Below are 22,273 nucleotides of genomic sequence, written 5' to 3' on the forward strand. Positions count from 1 at the left end.
ACCAACAATACTCTACCCAGCAAGGATCTCATTCAGATTCAACAGAGAAATCAAAACCTTTATAGACAAGCAAAAGCTAAGAGAATTCAGCCCCACCAAACCACCTCTACAACAAATGCTAAAGGAACTTCTCTAAGTGGGAAACACAAGAGAAGAAAAGGACCTACAAAAACAAACCCAAAACAATTAAGAAAATGGTAACAGGAACATACATATTGATAACTACCTTAAATATGAATGGATTAAATGCTCCAACCAAAAGACACAGGCTAGCTGAATGGATACAAAAACAAAACCCATCTATAAGCTGTCTACAAGAAACCCACTTCAGACCTAGGGACACATAGACTGAAAGTGAAGGGATGCAAATGATATTCCATGCAAATGGAAATCAAAAGAAAGCTGGAGTAGCAATACTCATATCAGATAAAATAGACTTTAAAATAAAGAATGTTACAAGAGACAAGGAAAGACACTACATAATGATCAAGGGATCAATCCAAGAAGAAGATATAACAATTATAAATATATATGCACCCAACATAGGAGCACCTCAATACAAAAGGCAACTGCTAACAGCTATAAAAGAGGAAATCGACAGTAACACAATAATAGTGGGGGACTTTAACACCTCACTTACACTAATGGACAGATCAACCAGACAGAAAATTAATAAGGAAACACAAGCTTTAAATGACACAATAGATCAGATAGATTTAATTGATATTTATAGGACATTCCATCCCAAAACAGCAGATTACACTTTCTTCTCAAGTGCACACGGAACATTCTCCAGGATAGATCACATCTGGGGTCACAAATCAAGCCTCGGTAAATTTAAGAAAACTGAAATCATATCAAGCATCTTTTCCGACCACAATGCTATGAGATTAGAAATAAGTTACAGGGGAAAAACACAAAAATACAAACACAGGGAGGCCAAACAATACGTTACTAAATAACCAAGAGTTCACTGAAGAAATCAAAGAGGAAATCAAAAAATACCTAGAGACTAATGACAACGAAAACACAATGATACAAAAACCTATGGGATGCAGCAAAAGCAGTTCTAAGAGGGAAGTTTAGAGCAATTCAATCTCACCTCAAGAAACAAGAAAAATCTCAAATAAACAATCTAACCTTACACCTAAAGGAACTAGAGAAAGAAGAACAAACAAAACCTGAAGTTAGCAGAAGGAAAGAAATCATAAAGATCAGAGCAGAGATAAATGAAATAGAAACAAAGAAAACAATAACAAAGATCAATAAAATTAAAAGCTGGTTCTGTGAGAAGATAAAATTGATAAATCATTAGCCAGACTCATCAAGAAAAAGAGGGAGAGGACTCAAATCAATAAAATTAGAAATGAAAAAGGAGAAGTTACAACAGACACCACAGAAATACAAACCATCCTAAGAGACTACTACAAGCAACTCTATGCCAATAAAATGGACAACCTGGAAGAAATGGATAAATTCTTAGAAAGGTATAACCTTCCAAGACTGAACAGGAAGAAACAGAAAATATGAACAGATCAATCACAAGTAATAAAATTGAAACTATGATTAAAAATCTTCCAACAAACAAAAGTCCAGGACCAGATGGCTTCACAGGTGAATTCTATCAAACATTTAGAGAAGAGCTAACTCCCATCCTTCTCAATCTCTTCCAAAAAATTGCAGAGGAAGGAACACTCCTAAACTCATTCTATGAGGCCACCATCACCCTGATACCAAAACCAGACAAAGATACTACAAAAAAAGAAAATTACAGACCAATATCACTGATGAGTATAGATGCAAAATCCTCAACAAAATACTAGCAAACAGAATCCAACAACACATTAAAAGGATCATACACCATGATCAAGCGGGATTTATCCCAAGGATGCAAGGATTCTTCAATATACGCACATCAATCAATGCGATACACCATATTAACAAATTGAAGAATAAAAACCATATGATCATCCCAATAGATGCAGAAAAAGCTCTTGACAAAATTCAACACCCATTTATGATAAAAACTCTCCAGAAAGTGGGCATAGAGGGAACCTACCTCAACATAATAAAGGCCATATATGACAAACCCACAGCAAACGTTCGCAATGGTGAAAAACTGAAAGCATTTCCTCTAAGATCAGGAACAAGACAAGGATGTCCACTCTCGCCACTATTATTCAACACAGTCCTAACCATGGCAATCAGAGAATAAAAAGAAATAAAAGGAATCCAAATTGGAAAAGGAGAAGTAAAATTATCACTGTTTGCAGATGACATGATACTATACATACAGAATCCTAAAGATGCCACCAGAAAACTACTAGAGCTAATCAATAAATTTGGTAAAGCTGCAGGATACAAAATTAATGCACAGAAATCTCTTGCATTCCTATACACTAACAACGAAATATCAGAAAGAGAAATTAAGGAAACAATCCCATTCACCACTGCAACAAAAAGAATAAAATAACTAGGAATAAACCTACCTAAGGAGACAAAAGACCTGTATGCAGAAAACTATAAGACACTGATGAAAGAAATCAAAGATGACACAAACAGATGGAGAGATATACCATGTTCTTGGATTGGAAGAATCAATATTGTGAAAATGACTATACTACCCAAAGCAATCTACAGAGTCAATGCAATCCCTATCAAACTACCAATGGCATTTTTTACAGAACTAGAACAAAAAATCTAACATTTGTATGGAGACACAAAAGACCTCAAATAGCCAAACCAATCTTGAGGGAAAGAAATGGAGCTGGAGGAATCAGACTCCCTGACTTCAGACTACACTACAAAGCTACAGTAATCAAGACAGTATGGCACTGGCACAAAAACAGAAATATAGATCAATGGAACAGGATAGAAAGCCTAGAGATAAACCCACACACCTATGGTCAACTAATGTATGACAAAAGAGGCAAAGATATACAATGGAGAAAAGACAGTCTCTTTAATAAGTGGTACTGGTTAAACTGGACAGCTACATGTAAAAGAATGAAATTAGAACACTCCCTAACACCATACACAAACATCAACTCAAAATGGATTAAAGACCTAAATTTAAGACACAGCACTATAAAACCCCTATAGGAAAACACAGGAAGAATGTTCTTTGATATAAATCACAGCAAGATCTTCTTTGACCCACCTCCTAGAGTAATGGAAATAAAAACAAAAACAAGCAAATGGGACCTAATGAAACTTGAAAGCTTTTGCACAGCGAAGGAAACTATAAACAAGACGAAAAGACAACCCTCATAATGGGAGAAAATATTTGCTAACAAATCAACAAAGGATTAATCTCCAAAATATATAAACAGCCCATGCAGCTCAATATTAAACAAACAACCCATTCCAAAAATGGGCAGAAGACCTAAACAGACTTTTCTCCAAAGAAGACATACAGATGGCCAAGAGGCACATGAAAAGCTGCTCAACACCACTAATCATTAGAGAAATGCAAATCACAACTACAGTGAGGTATCACCTCACACTGGTCAGAATGGGCATCATCCCAAAATCTATAAACAGCAAATGCTGCTGAGGGTGTAGGAAAAAGGGAACCCTCTTGCACTGTTGGTGGGAATGTAAACTGATACAGCCACTATGGAGAAGAGTATGGAGATTCCTTAAAAAACTAAAAATAGAATCAGCAATCCCACTACTGGGCAGACACCCAGAGAAAACCATAATTCAAAAAGACACATGCACCCCAGTGTTCATTGCAGCACTATTTACAATAGCCAGGTCGTGGAAGCAACCTAAATGCCCACTGACAGACGAATAGTTAAAGAAGATCTGGTACATATATACAGTGGAATATTACTCAGCCATAAAAAGGAATGAAATTGAGTCATTTGTAGAGACGTTGATGGACCTAGAGACTGTCATACAGAGTGAAGTAAGTCAGAAAGAGAAAAACAGATATCATATATTAACACATATATGTGGATTCTCAAAAAATGGTACAGATGAACCAGTTTGCAAGGCATAAATGAGACACAGATGTAGAGAACAAATGTACGGACACCAAGGGGGGAAAGTGGCAGGGGAGGAATGAATTGGGAGATTGGGATTGACATATATACACTAATATGTATAAAATAGATAATAAGAACCTGCTGTATAAAAAATAAATAAAATAAAATTTAAAACATAAATAAATAGTAATGAAGTCTCATTTCCTTCTCACTTTGAGGAGATTAAAAATAGATGTAAGGAGACACTTTAATATTCTCTTCCCATCATCAAAAGAAATGGCTGGCATACAATCTGCTCTGGAAACCACAGGTTTAGACTATTCACAAGCAACCGCAAAAGTTTAAACCAGGTAGCAAATTTCATTTTAGTGAGGCACAAATCAAAATACCAATTTCAAATGTGATATGCAAGGGTCAGGCACTGAGCTGGTGAGTGAGTCTAGCCCACTGCCTGACATCTGAACCTCAACCTAGCTTTGATCCCTCTTTATACTCTCAAGTTCACATTTTATAGGAGAAACTATATGTCAGCACAAAATTTACAAACTTGGGAAATGCAAGAAGTTCTTCCACCTATTTAAAATAAAGTTTAAAAACATAACACAAAAATTACATGATTAGACTTATATTAAAACATATGTATATTCATGTGTAAAAGGTACAAGGAAAAGAGTAACTTTAAGGGTATAGAATTCTTTAAACTAAATTTAAGCATATATAAATTAGAAGCTTTAAACTGTACACTTCCTGATAAAGCTAAAATTATGGAGAGAGAACTTATTCTTAATAATTCTTACTAATATTTAATGAAAAAATAAATTCCTCCATAGGGGAAAAAGTATTTAATATGAAAAAGGAACAGTAATTCAAAAAAGCTTTTTCACAGCAGATACTTTCATGAGATACTTACTGTCTGAGTAGTTGTCGACCTTGTTTCCACATTAACTGGCTGTTTTGTTGTGGCTGCACCTCTGTTTCATTACCTTCATCTGGAAAACATTAAATCATAAAAAAACTAACGTTTTATACATTAGAGGGTATCTCAATTCATTAAAAATGTCCAAAAAAATTTATAAGATTAAGAACACTACACTGTAAGGTATGTTTTAGGACAATGGGAATTCTGTTTTTAAGTTTAATTTCCATAACAAAACTCTAATATAAATTCATTATTGCTACTAGATTTCCCTGAGAATTTCAGAACTAAAATAAAGACTTTTCCCCAATTTTTAGGTAAACTGAGAATCTTCCTTTAGGACAAATCAAGAGTCCTGAGTCAAGAGTCAAAAGTATTACGAAGCACCACATCAGAATTAGAACAAAATGCCCAGGAACGATGGTTCAAAAAAAAAAAAAAAAAAGCCGATCTGCTAAAGAGTAGATAGATAAGAAATAATCCTTGCTCTGCACCTGGCAACGCTCGCAGCGCACCATAGCCGGCCCAGCTTCTTTCAAAATGTCTACCGTTCATGAAATTCTCTACAAGCTCAGCTTGGAGGGTGATCACTCCACACCTCCAAGTGCATACGGGTCAGTCAAAGCGTACACCAACTTTGATGCTGAGCGGGATGCTCTGAACACTGAAATGGCCATCAAGACTAAGGGTGTGGATGAGGTCACCATCATCAACATTTTGACCTACCGCAGCAATGAACAGAGACAGGATATTGCCTTCGCCTACCAGAGAAGGACCAAACGGGAACTTGCAACAGCACTGAAGTCAGCCTTGTCCGGCCACCTGGAAACAGTGATTTTGGGCCTACTGAAAACACTTGCTCAGTATGACGCTTCCAAGCTGAAAGCCTCCATGAAGGGGCAGGGAATGATGAGGACTCCCTCAATGAGTTCCTCTGCTCAAGGACCAACCAGGAGCTGCAGGAAATCAACGGAGTCGACAAGGAAATGTACAAGACCAATCTGGAGAAGGATATCATTTCCGACACATCTGGTGACTTCCGCAAGCTGATGGTTGCCCTATCGAAGGGTCGAAGAGCAGAGGATGGCTCTGTCATTGATTATGAACTGACTGACCAAGATGCCCGGGATCTCTATGATGCTGGCAGAAGAGGAGAGGAACTGATGTTCCCAAGTGGATCAGCATCATGACCGAGCGGAGTGTGTGCCACCTCCAGAAAGTATTTGAAAGGTATAAGAGCTACAGCCCTTATGACATGCTGGAGAGCATCAACAAGGAGGTCAAAGGAGACCTGGAAAATGCCTTCCTGAACCTAGTCCAGTGCATTCAGAACAAGCCCCTGTATTTTGCTGACAGACTGTACGACTTCATGAAGGGCAAGGGCACTCGTGATAAGGTCCTGATTAGAATCATGATCTACCACAGTGAAGTGGACATGTTGAAAATTAGATCTGAATTCAAGAAAAAGTATGGCAAGTCCCTGTACTACTACATTCAGCAAGACATCAAGGGCGACTACCAGAAAGCGCTGCTGTACCTGTGTGGTGGGGATGACTGAAGCCCACAATGGCCCGAGGGTCCAGGACGGCTGCTCCGCACTCCTAGCTAACAGTTCTACACAGTCAGCTTGTGGCTAACAGCCCCCTTGTGCCCATTCCTGGGAGGATGACGTTAGCACTGCCCACCCCACCTGCTCCATCCTTAGTTTAGTTGCCTAAGCATTACGTGGCTTTCCGGTCTAGTCTCTCTTTACAGTCAAAGAAATGAACATTCCAAGGAGCTGGAAGTGAAATCTATGATGTGAAACACTTTGCCTTCTGAGTAATGTGTCATAAACATGAATAAACGGAATTTCTACTTTAGGAACAAGTAAAAAAAAAAAAAAGAAATAATCCCAAGCCAAAGCTATTTCCTTCACTAGTTATTAAATGAAAACCTCAAGCATTCTTTTTTTAAGACGTTCTTTAGATGAAAACCTCCTAGGCCCTGTAAAGCTTCAATCCATCATTTGGTAGAAGCCGAATCTTTCAAAAAGATGATAAGGGACTTCCCTGGTGGCACAGTGGTTAAGAATCCGCCTGCCAATGCAGGGGACATAGGTTCAAGCCCTGGTCTGGGAAGACCTCACATGCCGCGGAGCAACTAAGCCCGTGTGCCACAACTACTGAGTCTGTGCCCTAGAGCCCGCAAGCCACAGCTACTGAGCCCATGTGCCACAACTACTGAAGCCCGCGCACCTAAAACCCATGCTCCGCAACAAGAGAAGCCACGACAATGAGAAGCCCACGCACTGAAACGAGCAGCCCCCGCTTGCCACAACTAGAGAAAGCCTGCGCACAGCAACAAAGACCCAATGCAGCCAAAAATAAAAAATAATAAATAAATAAATAAGCCTAAATCCTTTCTACACCATCCTCAGATACTCAACTGCCTTTGCCTACTTTGGTAGCTAGTGATGTTACCAAGGAGTGGTACATCCATTCAATGGAATACTACTCAACAAGAACAAAGAATGAACTACTGACACACACCAACATATAAGAATCTCAAATGCATAATGCTAAACGGGAGACCCTAGATTCAAAAGACTACATTCTGTACGATTCTGGAATTGATATGATTTTCTCAAAAAGGCAAAACTGTAGGAACAGAAAACGTATTAGTGGTTGCCAGGGGATTAGAGTCGGGAAGGAGGGGTTACTACAGAGGGTATTAGTAACAAGACTGTATGTGTTTATGAAAACACCAAAAAGGTGAATTTCACTGTATGTAAATTACGCCTTAATAAAAAATAAATTAAGCCAAATCAAATAAGAATGCATCCTCACCCTCTTTTAAAAAAGTGTATTCTTATACTGAGATAAAATCCGACTCCCTTGGTGATCATTTTGTAATATATTAAAATATCAAACCACTATGTTGTACACCTGAAACTAATATAATATTGCAAGTCAATTATACTTCAATGAGAGAAAAAGAAAGCAAGCACTCAGTCTTGACTCAGTTAACCCAGCTATATGACAAAAACAGCAAGGCTATGACTGCTGCTTATTATATTATTCCACACTGGATCATGACTAGGCTCCAGATGATTGCAAGGAAGCAAACGAAACCTCATGGAAACATAACCAGTCACAACACTTACTAAGAATGAAGAGATTCAAAGACCTATAGAGCTTGAGGAGTCCTTATCTCCTTGGTAATGGATCTGAGGAAAACTGCTTACCTTAATTCTTTTATTAGATTAGTGTATGAATTAATGATCTAAGATTACGTCTGCAATCATAGATTTAACCACACAAACATAAAACAGGCTCTTTACTCAACATTGCCAAAATCTATTTTCCACTGATTTAGAGAAATAATCAGTGGTATAGCCTTCTGTAAGAACAACAAGTTTCAATGCCTGCAAAGTAATTATAAAGACAGAAATCCTGATTCTGGATAAATTTCTCTGAAGTAAATTTTCCTTTCTCTATTTAAAAAAAAAAAAATCTGACTCTCTGGGTCATATGTGAACTTGTATTTCCCCACACTTCCTTATCCAGGCTAAACACTTAGTTCTCTCAATGGTTAGTAAGTATTCCTCAACTATCAGATTCATTCTTACCTTATCAAGTTCAAAAAGTGACATTATACAAAAGTGAGGATTTTAAAGTGGGTAAGAACTGAATTTCTTGGTAATGTTAAAAATATCTGACTGACACTTCCAGTCAGGTTGGAGTAACAGGGACCCAATTTACCCTCTTGCTTGAAGCAACTATACATCAAAATGGTTAAGACATTGGACATCAGGCAACAGAGGGCAGCAATCCCTGAGAAAAGGGAACCAAACAGGTGAGCCTATGATTGTTCCAGCTTACTGCCTTGATAGAGCTTCCCGATCACAGCATAGGGAGGGAGAACAAAAATAATATCTGAAGAAACAGGGGCTGAAAAGTTCCAAATTTCATGAAAACTATAAACCCATAGATCCAAGAAACCCAACAAATCCCAAGCATAAGAAACACTGCGGTGTGGGGGGGAGGACGGGGCGGGGTGTGGAACTACACCAAAGCACATCATAATAAGATTGCTTAAAACCAATGAGAGAGAGATACCTTAAAAGCAGCCAGAAAAAAAGGTCACTCATACAGAGGAATAAAGATAAGAATGACAGAAGATACCTCATCAGAAACAATGCAAGCAGCAAAATAAAGACTTTTTCAGACACACAAAAGCTCAAAGAATTCATTATCAGCAACCCGTATTACAAAATATGTTAAAGAAAGTCCTTAAGACAGAAGGAAAATGATACCAGAAAATATGGATGCACACAAAGGAATGATGAGCACTGGAAATATATGCTTTTTATGTTATTTAAATCTCTTTGAGAGAGAACTGTTGAAACAAAATTAATAATGTAGTGTATGGTTTATATATATACAGAGAAGTAAAATATATGAAAACAATTGCACAAAGACAGAAAGGAGAGATGGAAGTACACTGTTAGGAGGTTCTCATACTACACATGAAGTGCTATATTAGCACTTAAAGACAGAACTCTAATAACTTAAAAACATATACTATAAATCCTAAAGCAACCAATAAAATAAGAGTTGTAGCTAATAAGTCAGCAAAAGAGATAAAAAGAAATCATAAAAAATACTACATTAGGGGCTTCCCTGGTGGCACAGTGGTTAAGAATCCGCCTGCCAATGCAGGGGACACAGGTTCGAGCCCTGGTCTGGGAAGATCCCACAGGCCACGGAGCAACTAAGCCCGTGCACGACAACTACTGAAGCTAGTGCGCCTAGAGCCCGTGCTCTGCAACAAGAGAAGCCACTGCAATAAGAAGCCCACACAATGCAACGAAGAGTAGCCCCGCTCACTGCAACTAGAGAAAACCCGCACGTAGCAACGAAGACCCAACGCAGCCAAAAATAAATAAATAAATAAAATAAATTTTTGAAAATATATACTAGATTAATCCAAAAGAAATCAAAAAATGAGGAAAAGGGAGCAAAGAACATATTTAACAAATATGTGACAGCATATTTGACAGCAAAGGTGACAGCTTTAAAGCTCACTGTATCAATAATCACATTAAATGTGAATGGTCTAAACATCTCAGTTAAAAGGCAGAATTTGTTACTCTGGATAAAGATATTCTATTTTTAATAAGTATCTGGCTTCTAATATTAAGTAGGAGAAACTGAAATATGAAAGATAAATAGATTTTAACGTAACTTAGGGTAATATTCTCCTGAAATAGAAATGTAAAGGTTTGGAAGTGGAACAAAACAGAAAAAATGTCAGAGGGGAAACGAATTTTTTTTGAAAAACGTTTCAGAAAACATCTGGATTATCAGTTTCAGGAAAATATAGTAAATGGATAAAAGAATGAAGGAAAAATGCCTGCTTCTTTAATTTGGATACACCACCTTCTACCCTCTCCTAGTCACTGTCCTCGTCACTGTCACCTACAAATCCCTTGATAACATTCTAAACCAGGCATCCTTCCTCTGTAACCAAACTTTTACATCATCTTGAGTGAAGTTAATATTCATGTGGGTGATCCACTTCAGCTTCTGCACAACCACCACCCTCTCTAACTGTCATGCCTTAGATACTGTCATTATGAAGAACTGTCACTGATGCAAACTCACTCTCTGAGCATATCCTTCAGGCTCAATACCCCTAATTCACCAGGCACTTTGATTTCAGTGGGACCTTAGATCAGGGGTGATCAAATTTTGGCCTGCAGGTCAAATCCAGCCTGCCACACTTATTCATTTATGTGTTGTGGCTGCTTTCATGTCATGATGGCAGAGTTGAGTAGTTTCAACAGAGAACACATGGCCTACAAAGCCCAAATATTACTATCTGGCCCTTTACAAAAGAGTTTGCTGACCTGCTCTAGACTGTTGCCTATCCCCTTACTTTGATCCATTAGCCTCCCTTTGCCTTCACTTTCTTTCCTCTCTAGTTTTAGTTCAGTGTCTATCAATTCAACCATTCTTTTGACAATGTCTTCATGTCCTCTTGTCTCTCCATGAATTCAACTGTTAACTATTTTCATTCTATTATCTTTTACCTAGGCTGCCAATTGTGCAGACCAGCAGCACTTCTACATAAACTTACGTTTACACACCTCAATCGGACACTCAGCTTTTCTCAATCTTACTATTTCTTAGTAAATTTGTTCTCTTGTTCATTATTATTTTAAACCTTCTCCACTTTTCTTAAACCTCTGATGTATTCTTAGCAGATAATCCAGACTCATACATAAAGCTATCATATTAAATACCCACCACCAGACCGAAACCCAAATCTACACACCTATCACCTAACTTCCTATATTCTCTCTTGGTAACAGTAAAAGACATGCTCCTCCTGCCATTCTCCAGCTATGCTCAGAATCCAATCCCTATCACTTCTTCAGATACCTTCATATCGTATCTCTGCTCTCTCCTTTTTATTTGCTCCTCCTCTAAGAAACATGTCACACACACACACATACACAAACACACATTCTCTCTCTCTCCTCCTTGACCCCATGGGTCTTTTCAGCTATTTCCCCCTAATCCCTCACCTTCAACTCCACAATCTAGGCTTCCTTAAAGCTTACTACACTTAGTCTTCACTTTCTACGCACAGTCTTCGTTTCTGCCCTCAACTCTCTCCTAAGACTGCTCACAATAAAGTTCCCAGTGACCTGTGTGTCACTAAATCCTGGAGATACTCTTCAGACCCCTGGGCATTAATCGGTAGCGCTGAAGGATCCTTCCTTCTGGAAACCCTCTCTTCTCTTTATCTCCATGCTCCTGATTTTCCTCCTACCATTAAAATAATACTCATCAGTTTCCTTTTCAGGTTTCTATTCTTCTAACAGTTTTTTAAATGTTGCCATTCCTCAGGGCTCCATTTTAGACCCTCTTCTTACTCTGCATAAGGTCCCTGGCTGAGCTCTTCCACCTCAGTGGCAATGAGTGTCATTAGTACTAGATGCTATATGCTCTCAAATCTACATATTAAACCCATGTCTCTGGCTTGAGCTCCACACTCACATGCTCAGCTGTCTACTAGCCATTTCTGCTTGATGGCCTAACAAGTAAATCCAAAAGTGAACCCATCATCTTCCAAACGTACGTCTGGTCTAATTTTTTAAACTAGAAGTGTGGGAGTCATCCTTGATTCTCCCCTTTTTAAATCCCCTACATCTAAACAAGAACTAATTTCCTGCAGATTTTACTTCCTAAATATTTCCTGAACACACCCACTTCTCTTCAACTACACTGTTAGTACCCTTGTCAAGGTAACCTTCCTCATTTACCCAGGTGGCTGCAAAGTCCTCTAACCCATCTCCCCATCTTCAGTTTTACTCCTCTCTAACCCACCTTCCACACTGCTGTCAGCATGATCTAAGAGCAAGCAAATCTGATCACAAGAGCCCTGATTAAGACCCTTCAAAAGCCTTCTCGTAACTCTTAGTTAATCTGCCCTCCTGGTTAACTCTCTAGCTGCATCTAGAAACACTCTTTCCCTCTCCCCCTCTACTAATTATTTTGTTTCTCAAATGTGGCAAATTCTTCCCTCAGAAACTTTACCGCTAATGCTCTGCCTTTCTTCTACCTCTCATTCAACAAATATTTAGTCAGTCCTCTTTCCCTGGTTAATTCTTACTTGTCTTTCAAATGTCAACTTCAAATATCACTTCCTGCAAGAAGGCTTCCTGATCACTTACAACTAGATTTGGTTCTCCTGCTACTGTACTCCATAACACCTATTACTTCTCCATATAATTTTATTGTAATCACTTTTTTTCTTTTATCTTCCCTGTAAAAATCCAACAGGGTACTATATTTTTATTCACAGAATTTGATTCTGGCTCTGACACAAGCATTACATATTTCATATTTAAAAGCTGAACAGTAGTTTGAAAGATGGACAGATGGAATGATACTAGGTATTACATACTAAGAAAATAAACCTAGAAGTTAGGAATTATTTCCAGAATTTTCCCCAGTTTACAGATAAGGAATGGAGCAACCTCAGAGAGACTAAGTAATATCACAGGTATTTAAAGTGTTAGGACAGAGTCAAACTTACGTGTATCCAATTTCAAAGCCCAAACTTTTTCTACTGAGCCACATTCTTTACTTACAAGCATTTTGTATATACTGCAACTAGGCCTTTATACTCCTAAATCGATATCTAAAACTTAGGAAACAAACATGTTTATGTAAAAGTAGTGATTAAAATCACTCCTTTGATTCAGACAATGTACTGTTAGGATAGTCTTCAACAAATAGCCTAGATTTAAAAACAAGAAAAAAAATTTTTTTAATCTAAGTGCATCTCAAGTTAAAAGAAAAGATGCCAAAGTAAAAGAACAATGAAAAAAAAACAAAGAAAAAAATGTCAGTGATCAATTGGTATTGCTCTAAACATCAAGGATTCAATATTCAGCCGTGGAAACGTGTTAATTACACTACTACACTGAATTGAACTATAAAATTGGCAGCACATTCAGAATAATTTTCTTCTTTCATACACTGTCAAAAACAGAAACAGTGTGGAAAAATGGGGAGAATTTGAATTTTGGAGTCAGTGGACCTGGGTTCAGATCCATGTTCCTATTACTTAAGAGTTGTGTGACTTTGGGCAAGTTTCTCCACTTCTCTGAGTTTAAATTTCATGCAGGTAAAATGAAAATAATATTATTTTTATTGAATAACGATATTAAGAATTAAAGTTAACATACATAAAGCCCACAGTAACCAAGGAAGGTATTTCAGTATGTGATAGTTATATCAGACATTTGATCCAGGAATTTAACCTGACATCATGTCAAAAACACACTTTTCTGAAACATGGTGATAACTTTTCAACAATTTTTCTTACTTTTTCCTAACACCTACTAATAAGTCAATTATATTCCTTAATATCTTTACAAGTACTATTTTTGTATTGTTTGATGGGGTGACGAGGAATATAAGAGAAGGAAAAAGAAGAAATAGCACAAAAAGATAACAAATGTTTCAGCAGTTAAAAGATGTTCTGGTTACAGAACATCCTGTGGGTTAAGTCCAAACAATTTTGCACCTGAAATTGAGGGATCAGACTTAAAGGATGAGTAATTCTCTTGTACTTAAAGAAGAAATCTCCTACCTCCATAGTTTCTACCCTTTCTCTCAGGATTTCAAGGGCATGATGTACTTTGTATTACACATCTCAAAGTTCTCATTAATACTGGAGGGACCCAGCAACACACAGTTATGTTGGTGCATGTTACCCCATGAATTCTGATCCTTCAAGTAAGTGTAGAACATAAGCAGAAAGTGGGGAGCTAAAAGAATGGGGAAGAGGGAAACAGAAGGAAGGTGGTAGAAAATGATCAAATGACACTTAGTGATTAGTGCCCAAAGATAAGTAGGTCAGAAAAAATAACTAATATGCAAATAATTAGAAATTAACTTGCAGTTATAAATACTGTTGCTACAAAATACTAGATATTAACTTCTTTTTAATCATTTAAACTTCCTTTAAAATTAGCTTACCAGAGTCATAGCTTGGAGGCTTCATATCTCCCTGATTCAATTCTGTTCCGTATTTCAACTTGTGGTATTTAGCTCTACCAAAGAAATGAGAAAATACAAACCATCTTAAAACATATTTAAATGAACTTTAAGATATGTAACAGGAGTAGTCATCAGTATGCAGTAGTCCTGACTAACTTTCAACAGTTCAAAGACTTCCACAGTGTCAAAGTCCTAATACAAAAGCACTTGCCATTATTATTTTGTTGCTGTTATACCATCAAGTCCTGTTATAATAAATAAAGGAATAACACTGAGAATCATAAATCTTGTTTCTATAGTTACAAATGAACCAGATAACATTCTAGTTTCTGCAGTATTCAAATTTTCTTGATGACTGCCAGAGTACAATTCTATCAAAAGCAGTAAATAAGTTTGGATTGTGAAATAAACTTGAGAAAGACTAATCATTCTCAAAATCGAGTTTCGTTGTTTTTTTTTTTTTGTAAAAAGGTCATTCATAATACTTTGCATTGTCTGGCAACTATGCTTTGCCAAGTATGCATTAGAGTGAACAATCCAAAGGAGCGAGGGGGAACCAGCCTAAATCATCAATGTTGAATAAGACATTCTAGTAGGAATAAATATATTTTTTAGTAGCCAAGGTATCTTTTGCCTTTTCAGGAAGAACTGTGAACAGGAATACCTTCTTTTAAAAGCTAACTAGATGTTATTATCTCTGGTTTATCTAATTTAACCATCCCAGATTTAACCATCCAAGACCAAAAAAATAATCTAGATAAGGTAAAAAATTTAAAGGTTAACTAAAAATGGCCATACTTAATGTATTTGTATATTTTGACTTGTTTGCTTCCCCAAAATATTGAGGCTATTACAATAAATATTCAATGTAATAAGACTGGGATAATAACAACAATAATAATTTGAAAAACCAAAGTAATAAAGAAGGAATAAAAGGGTAACCAAATAGCCAAAATTTGAAAGTTATTTTTTTCTTTATAAAAGACTGAGCACTTACTTTAAAGTTTTTATATTTCAAGAAAAGTATAAAGAAAATGAAAATTATTTGCTTGAATGTGTAAAATACTGGAATTCTTCATATTACTTTGCAATAATTATTTTGCAGTTACAACACACAAAAAATCAACATTTTGTACAGAGGGGAATCCTAAAACCTCTGCAAGTTACAGATAGCTGATGTTCTATTTCTTAAAGTAGGTGGTAGGTACATGAATATTTTTTATATTAGTCTTTATATGTTTTGCATATATATGAAATGTTTTGTAATGGTATGTATCCATTAAAAAGAAAAAAGAATCTTTGTGTGCAAATATGGGATTGATCTTTAAGCTTAAGCAAAAAAACAAGGTACAAGATACTCTGTGTGTGTGTGTGTGCGCGCGCATGTACACCTCTGTGTGTTTTTTATATGTGTTATGGTTTTTAAGTATAACTGTCAATCTTCAGATTTTTTTATAAACACACTTCATCTACCATAAGACAAACTAACAATACCTCCTATAAGGCAAAATAGCAATTGAAAGTAACTGGCCTGAGGACAGAATAAAAGCAGCGATAAAGTTTTATGGAGTTAACTTATGTATTTTTGTTTTACATATATATACATACTTATTTATATATATACACACACACATATATATATACACACATAGATATATGAGGAAAACATTTTCAAACACAAAATACTGCACTATAGTGCATTCTAGTGGTCTTAGGAAAAACTACAACAGAGCTTACAGAAAAGGGAATAGAAAACATTCTATAGTAATTACACACTATGAACTAACATTTCATAAAAAATTAGATAAAGACAAAATAAGTAAAGAACTGCTGTGTTTGCTACAAGCTGTACTCCCATGAATCAGGGTCTCCCTAGTGAATTGTTAAGTTCACTGAAAAATAATTTACTCACAGAACTCAATTTAGTAACATTCCTTTTGAAGTCAGTATGCTAAAATACCTTCCCACTCATATTGCTTCCCATTGTTTTAACGCTTCATCTCACTGTTAGCAATACTCTTGTTCCCTAAGCTTTTTTGTCTAAATCTGACTGACTGCAAGTTAAATAGCAGATCTCATGCCTAAGAACTCTACATTTGATACATAGCTAGGCCTCCCAACTGGTCTTTACTGGATAAAACAGCATAAAATTACATAATTATAATATATTAAAGAAGTCCCATTATAGCTTTGTTTCAAAGTCAATTATTATATATAATATGCCTGGAATATAACACAGCATTCCAATCACACTTTAAACGTTGATACTTAAAAATAATTTGATTAGAAATTGAGTTATTTGTAGTGAGATGGATGGACCTAGAGTCTGTCATACAGAGTGAAGTCAGAAAGAGAAAAACAAATACCATATGCTAACACATATATATGGAATCTAAAAAAAAAAAAAAAAAAAAAAGGTTACGAAGAACCTAGGGGCAGGACAGGAATAAAGATGCAGATGTAGAGAATGGACTTGAAGACACCGGGAGGGGGAAGGGTAAGCTGGGACAAAGTGAGAGAGTGGCATGGACTTATATACACTACCAAATGTAAAATAGATAGTTAGTGGGAAGCAGCTGCATAGCACAGGGAGATCAGCTCGGTGCTTTGTGACCACCTAAAGGTGTGGCATAGGGAGGCTGGGAGGGAGACACAAGAGGGAAGAGATATGGGGATATATGTATATGTATAGCTGATTCACTTTGTTATAAAGCAGAAATTAACACACCACTGTAAAGCAATTATACTCCAATAAAGATGTAAAATATAATAATTTGGTAAAATCCAACGAACTGTTATTGAATTCTTATGACATGCTAGGCACTGTACTGGCTGGTGGGAATAATGTGCAGCTTGTAGTCAGTTAAGGATAAAGGCAAGGAGATAAAGAAGAGACAGAAATGTAAATATATAACTCTAGCACATGGTGGATAAGAGCTATGAGTTATATCAAATGTTATACGAATTTAGATTAGGGATTATCTAATTCTGTCAAAGGTCCTGACAGTAGTCAAGGAGAGCTACCAAAAAGAAGGAAACACATGAGATTTTAGCTAAACCTCAAAACCTATAGTTCCACAATCAGACAAATGGACTGATGAAGAGGGTATTTTGGTCAGAAGGAATATCTTAAAAGTGGAAAAAAATACACAGTGGTGTGTGTGTTTGTATAGGACTAGAAAGGAACCTGGATGTAGAATCTTTTACTAAGAAGAACTCTGAAATTAGCTAGATATTTTTAAGCAGGGATGTAACATCTGTGTTTAGAAAACGAATTCCACGGACGTGGAAAATTAATCAGAATGAGAAAATGTATTAGAGGCAAGGAGGACAGTTGGGTTTTTACAGTGGTGCAGACACAAGAGATATGTGGAGCAAATGGAAGAAATGTTTCAGAATTATATTTTATATAGTGTTTAAGGTTCTTCAATATAGAATTTCCTGAATAAACCTTAGGTTATACCCTGCGTGTTCTTGGAAAATTATATGCAAATCTTCTCATTTTGTAAATTTTATCACACTTTAAGGAATGCTTTGTTAATCCACTGCTAGGGGCTTCCCTGGTGGCACGGTGGTTGGGAAGCCCATGCGCCACAGCTACTGAGCCTGCACCCTAGAGCCTGTGAACCACAACTACTGAGTCTGCGCTCTGGGGCCCGCGAGCCACAACTGCTGAAGCCCACGCGCCTAGAGCCCGTGCTCTGCAACAGGAGAGGCCACCGTGGTGAGAGGCCTGTGCACCCCAACAAAGGGTAGCCCCTGCTCACCTCAACTAGAGAAAAGCCTGCACGCAGCAACAAAGACCCAGTGCAGCCAAAAATATAAAAAAATAAAGAAAAATTTTGAAAAATCAATAGCATAAAAAAAATCCACTGCTAGGTGTGTAATCCTTCTTTAATGTTAAATATTCAGTTTTACTTAACTTTGGATCTTTTTAAGTGGGATGACTTAGAAAATCTGTAATACAGCAATTCAAAACCATGATCCTTACTTAGGTTTTTACAAGTTAAATGACAAGATGTCTGGAATTTGCTCTAAAATAGATTGAGATGAAGCAAGATTGACAAAAATGTTAACTGTTGAGGCTTGGAGGTGTATATAAAAGATATTAGTCTCTGTACACCTATGCTTCAAATTTTCCTCAGTTAAAAAAAATTTTTTTTAATTGGCTTAACGTGTCAGAAAAAATAACTTCAGAATCAAAAGAACTGAAATGTTCCAATTTTTAAAAAATTCCTTTGCATTAATTAAAAATAATTTCACAGTGAAAAGGACTCAAATGTTTAAGAGCTCTAATCCACAGAATTTTTTTTTATTCCTTAATTTATCACATTTCAGTGGTGCCATTACATCAGGAATAATCTCAAATCATTCCAGGGACTTCCAAAGATACAAAATCAGGGACACTTTTCCAGGAGAATCCCTTTAAGTTTAAAAGCAAAAAACAATCTTCCCTAGACCCAGCCACTATCTCTCTTTATCTTTTCTGTTCCCCAAAGTCAAACTACTTGAAAAAATAAACAACTCAAAAAAATAAACAACTCTATCTGTCTCCTCTTTATCTACCCTTCTCACCTCTCAGTCCCCTGTGATCTGGTTTATGTTCCTGCTACCTCACTGAAGCTTTCTGGCAAGGATACCAACAAGCGCCTAACTGGCAAATCCAGGACTATTTTCAGTATACAACTTACTTGCGATTTGTTTGGCGTCTGCAATTGTCAAACTTCCACCTGCTTTAGCTTGCTTCCAATATACTGCTCTCTCCTTCCTTCTCTACCATTCTTTTGTTGGCTCTTCTTCCTCTGTCTTTTCCTCAAACATTTCCATTTCCTGTGGCTCCTGCTAGTAATCTCTTCTTGTCCCACAATACCTGTTCTGTTTGTTTCAGAGTTCTTATAATTTTACCCACAATATTGATGATTCCCAACTACACATCTCTAGTCATGAGTCCCCCTGCCATAGTGGCTTTTCAACCCTAATTCTTTATCTTTAATTCACTTGATACGTTTCAAACTTCTCATTCAAGCCAGAAACCTGGGACTCATTCTTGAATTATCTTTCTTCCTCATCCCCTATACCAAATCAACTCCAAATCTTATGCATTTTTTTTTTCTATTTAAAATGTTTCATAGGGAATTCCCTGGAGGTCCAGTGGTTAGAATTCCAGGCTTTCACTGCCAGGGGCACGATCCCTGGTTGGGGAACTAAGATCCTGCAAGCCACAAGGCGAGGCCAAAAAAAAATAATAAAAATAAAAACTAAAATGTTTCATAGTGGCTAACTCCTCTATTCTAGCAGCTACTACGTTATCATTTCTCATCCTAAACTATTACAATCTTCCTGCCTCTATTAACAGATCTTTTCAGTCTATCCCCTAAATTGAGGTCAGGGTGATCTTCCTAAAATCTATTTTAGACTATTCCATGCTTAAACCTTTCAACTGCAAGACAACTAAATGCAATATGTATTCCTAGATTGGATCCTGGACCAGGAAAAAAAATACTACAAAGATCATTATTAGGACATTTGGTAGAAAAAAATGCTATAAAGATCATCAGCGGAACATATGAATATGGGCTATATTACATAATAGAACTATATTGACATTAAATTTCCTTAATTTGATAATGAGCTGTAATTATTTAAGGGAATGTCCTTGCTTTTAGAAGATGGTCCCTTAAGTACTTAAGGGCAAAGGGGTATAAGTCTGCAAAGAAGTAGCAAATGATTCAGGGAAAAAAAACAATGAGTATATAGAGAGAACATGATACAAGTAAATACAGCAAAACGTTGTCAACTGGTGAATCTGGGTGAAGGGTATATAGCTCCTGCAACTTCTGTTTGTTTGAGATTATTTTAGGAGAAAATGTTTTTTAAAACTTGCAGTGTAAGATAAAAGTTTGAACTCCTTAGTTAGGCTCTCCATGATCTGGTTCTTGCCCATTGCTACCATTATTGCTTATAAATCACAATTAACACCTTACCCTCCATACACAGTAATCACAAATTTCTGAACACACCAAAATGCTTTGTTCCATGTCAAACGTATCTTCTCTACTGCTTGAACCTTGCCCATCTGGCAAACACCTTATTTTTTATGATGCTGTTCAAGTCTCACCCCCGCTAATCACACCCTTCTTTCTGCTTTCACTGCCTCCAGATCCAAACAACCACTCCCTTCTCTGTGACCCCACTGTACCCTGTGCTGACTTCTCCCACAGCACCTAACTTACTGCACTGTACTTCTGTGGTTTCCAAGTCTGTTTCCCACTACTCTAGGCCCTGAAGGGACAAGGTTTGTGACTTGCTTCTTCTCAATTCCAGCACAGTACTTAAGTTGGATGGATAGATTAATGAATATGTTAATGAGAATGCGTGCACACACGCACACACATACACACATACATATACACCGTATCCTTGGTTAGTTTAATATTTGTATATTTTAATTTTTCTGACTTACAAGATAGTATAATGTACCGGTAAAGAGTACAAGCTTCAGAATCAGACAGACTGGAGGGATCTGAATCACAGCTCTACTGTAACTCTGCAACTCTACGTAAGTTACTTAGTTTTTAAGCCTCAGGGGCTGGTACATGGTAGTTAATAGTTGCCATTATTAATGTTATTACACTCTCTCTTTGATTATGCCTATCATTTAGATTGTTTAAAATCTCAAATATTCCCAAATTACACACTTAAAAGTTTTTTTTCCCCACCATCTCCCCAATACAGCTTTCAATCAACCTCTCAAGGAATGAAAAGAATCACCAATTTTTCACTAAGAGGTCAATCTGTTTTCAACCTCTGTGTCATTTAAAGATCCCACGTGAAGGTAAACACAACTTCTAATAAAGTTTTATCTATTTCTTGATATCCGTAAGTAGCATCTTCTAAATGGTAGAAGATGCTTCGAAAAACTGAAAAGGGCATGTGATCAAAAACAAAGCAAAATAGAGAATTTCAATATCACCTAACAAGTACTCAATAATCTAAAATAAAGAACTGTCTTATACTGCTGACAAAAAATTCCAAAGACCATCCACTAAAGCAAACAAACTTAATTCATATAAAAACTTCCAAAATTCTCATCCATGACCTATTGTCCTTTACTTGTGAACCAAGTTTAGTTCTTGAATATCTTAGACACTAGCAGAATAGAAAGGTAAGATTCACTTCTGGAGAGATATGAATAGTTGATAGCAAAGGATCAAAATACCAAAAATGTCTATAAAAGGATTCTCAACACAGTCTGCCAGAGTAGGTTTTCTTCCATAGAAAATACACCAAACTGAATAATACTAGATGATAATGAAAAGGGAGTAAGTATTATAGAAATTTCCTTTACAACTCAAAAACTATTTCTATTCTATAAAGAAATAGATATCAACAGTTCAGGAAGTACATACATTCCTTTAGAAAGGACAGCGTGGGGGAAAAATGTTGCTAAAATCTTAAAAATCATATAAATCAGTTTTTTGGTCATTATTACTAAACATTCATTAACAAATTAACATATTACAACCATTTCTAAATGATTATTACAAATACTACTTCCTGAATTAAAAAGCAGAACACATTACAATGTGGATTTGTTGTAGGAATAACAGAAAAATCACTCCAATATTTAAGAGAACACTACCTTCCATGTCACTGAATTACCTTTCCTGTTTAAGAGCATACTCCAGCATCTTGATCCTCCTCACAAGATCCTTCTTCAAATTTTCTTGACCTTTCCTTTCCCCCTGAAGGAAGGCAATCTGAGCCTGAGTGAGGAAAAGAAAAACAAAACTCAGTTTAGA

General features: G+C 36.6%; 1 protein-coding gene and 1 pseudogene across 3 annotated transcripts in view; one reads left to right on the forward strand and one right to left on the reverse strand.

Annotated features, from left to right (window-relative positions):
- STRN (striatin) overlaps positions 1-22,273 on the reverse strand; it is a 108,469-nt gene that overhangs the window by 47,424 nt on the left and 38,772 nt on the right. For both annotated transcript variants that reach the window (XM_082851853.1, XM_082851854.1), the window contains exons 2-4: positions 22,134-22,237; positions 14,451-14,524; positions 4,903-4,981 (exon numbers count right to left, since the gene is read on the reverse strand). In XM_082851853.1, coding sequence (XP_082707979.1) covers positions 4,903-4,981; positions 14,451-14,524; positions 22,134-22,237 — 257 coding nt within the window. The remainder of the gene's footprint in view (positions 1-4,902; positions 4,982-14,450; positions 14,525-22,133; positions 22,238-22,273) is intronic.
- Positions 5,092-6,466, forward strand: LOC309969568 (annexin A2-like; annotated as a pseudogene). Its single transcript has one exon. The product of its transcript is annotated as an annexin A2-like (transcript).

This window comes from Leucopleurus acutus (genome assembly GCF_964270905.1).
Source record: "Leucopleurus acutus genome assembly, chromosome: 12".
Taxonomy (NCBI): domain Eukaryota; kingdom Metazoa; phylum Chordata; class Mammalia; order Artiodactyla; family Delphinidae; genus Leucopleurus; species Leucopleurus acutus.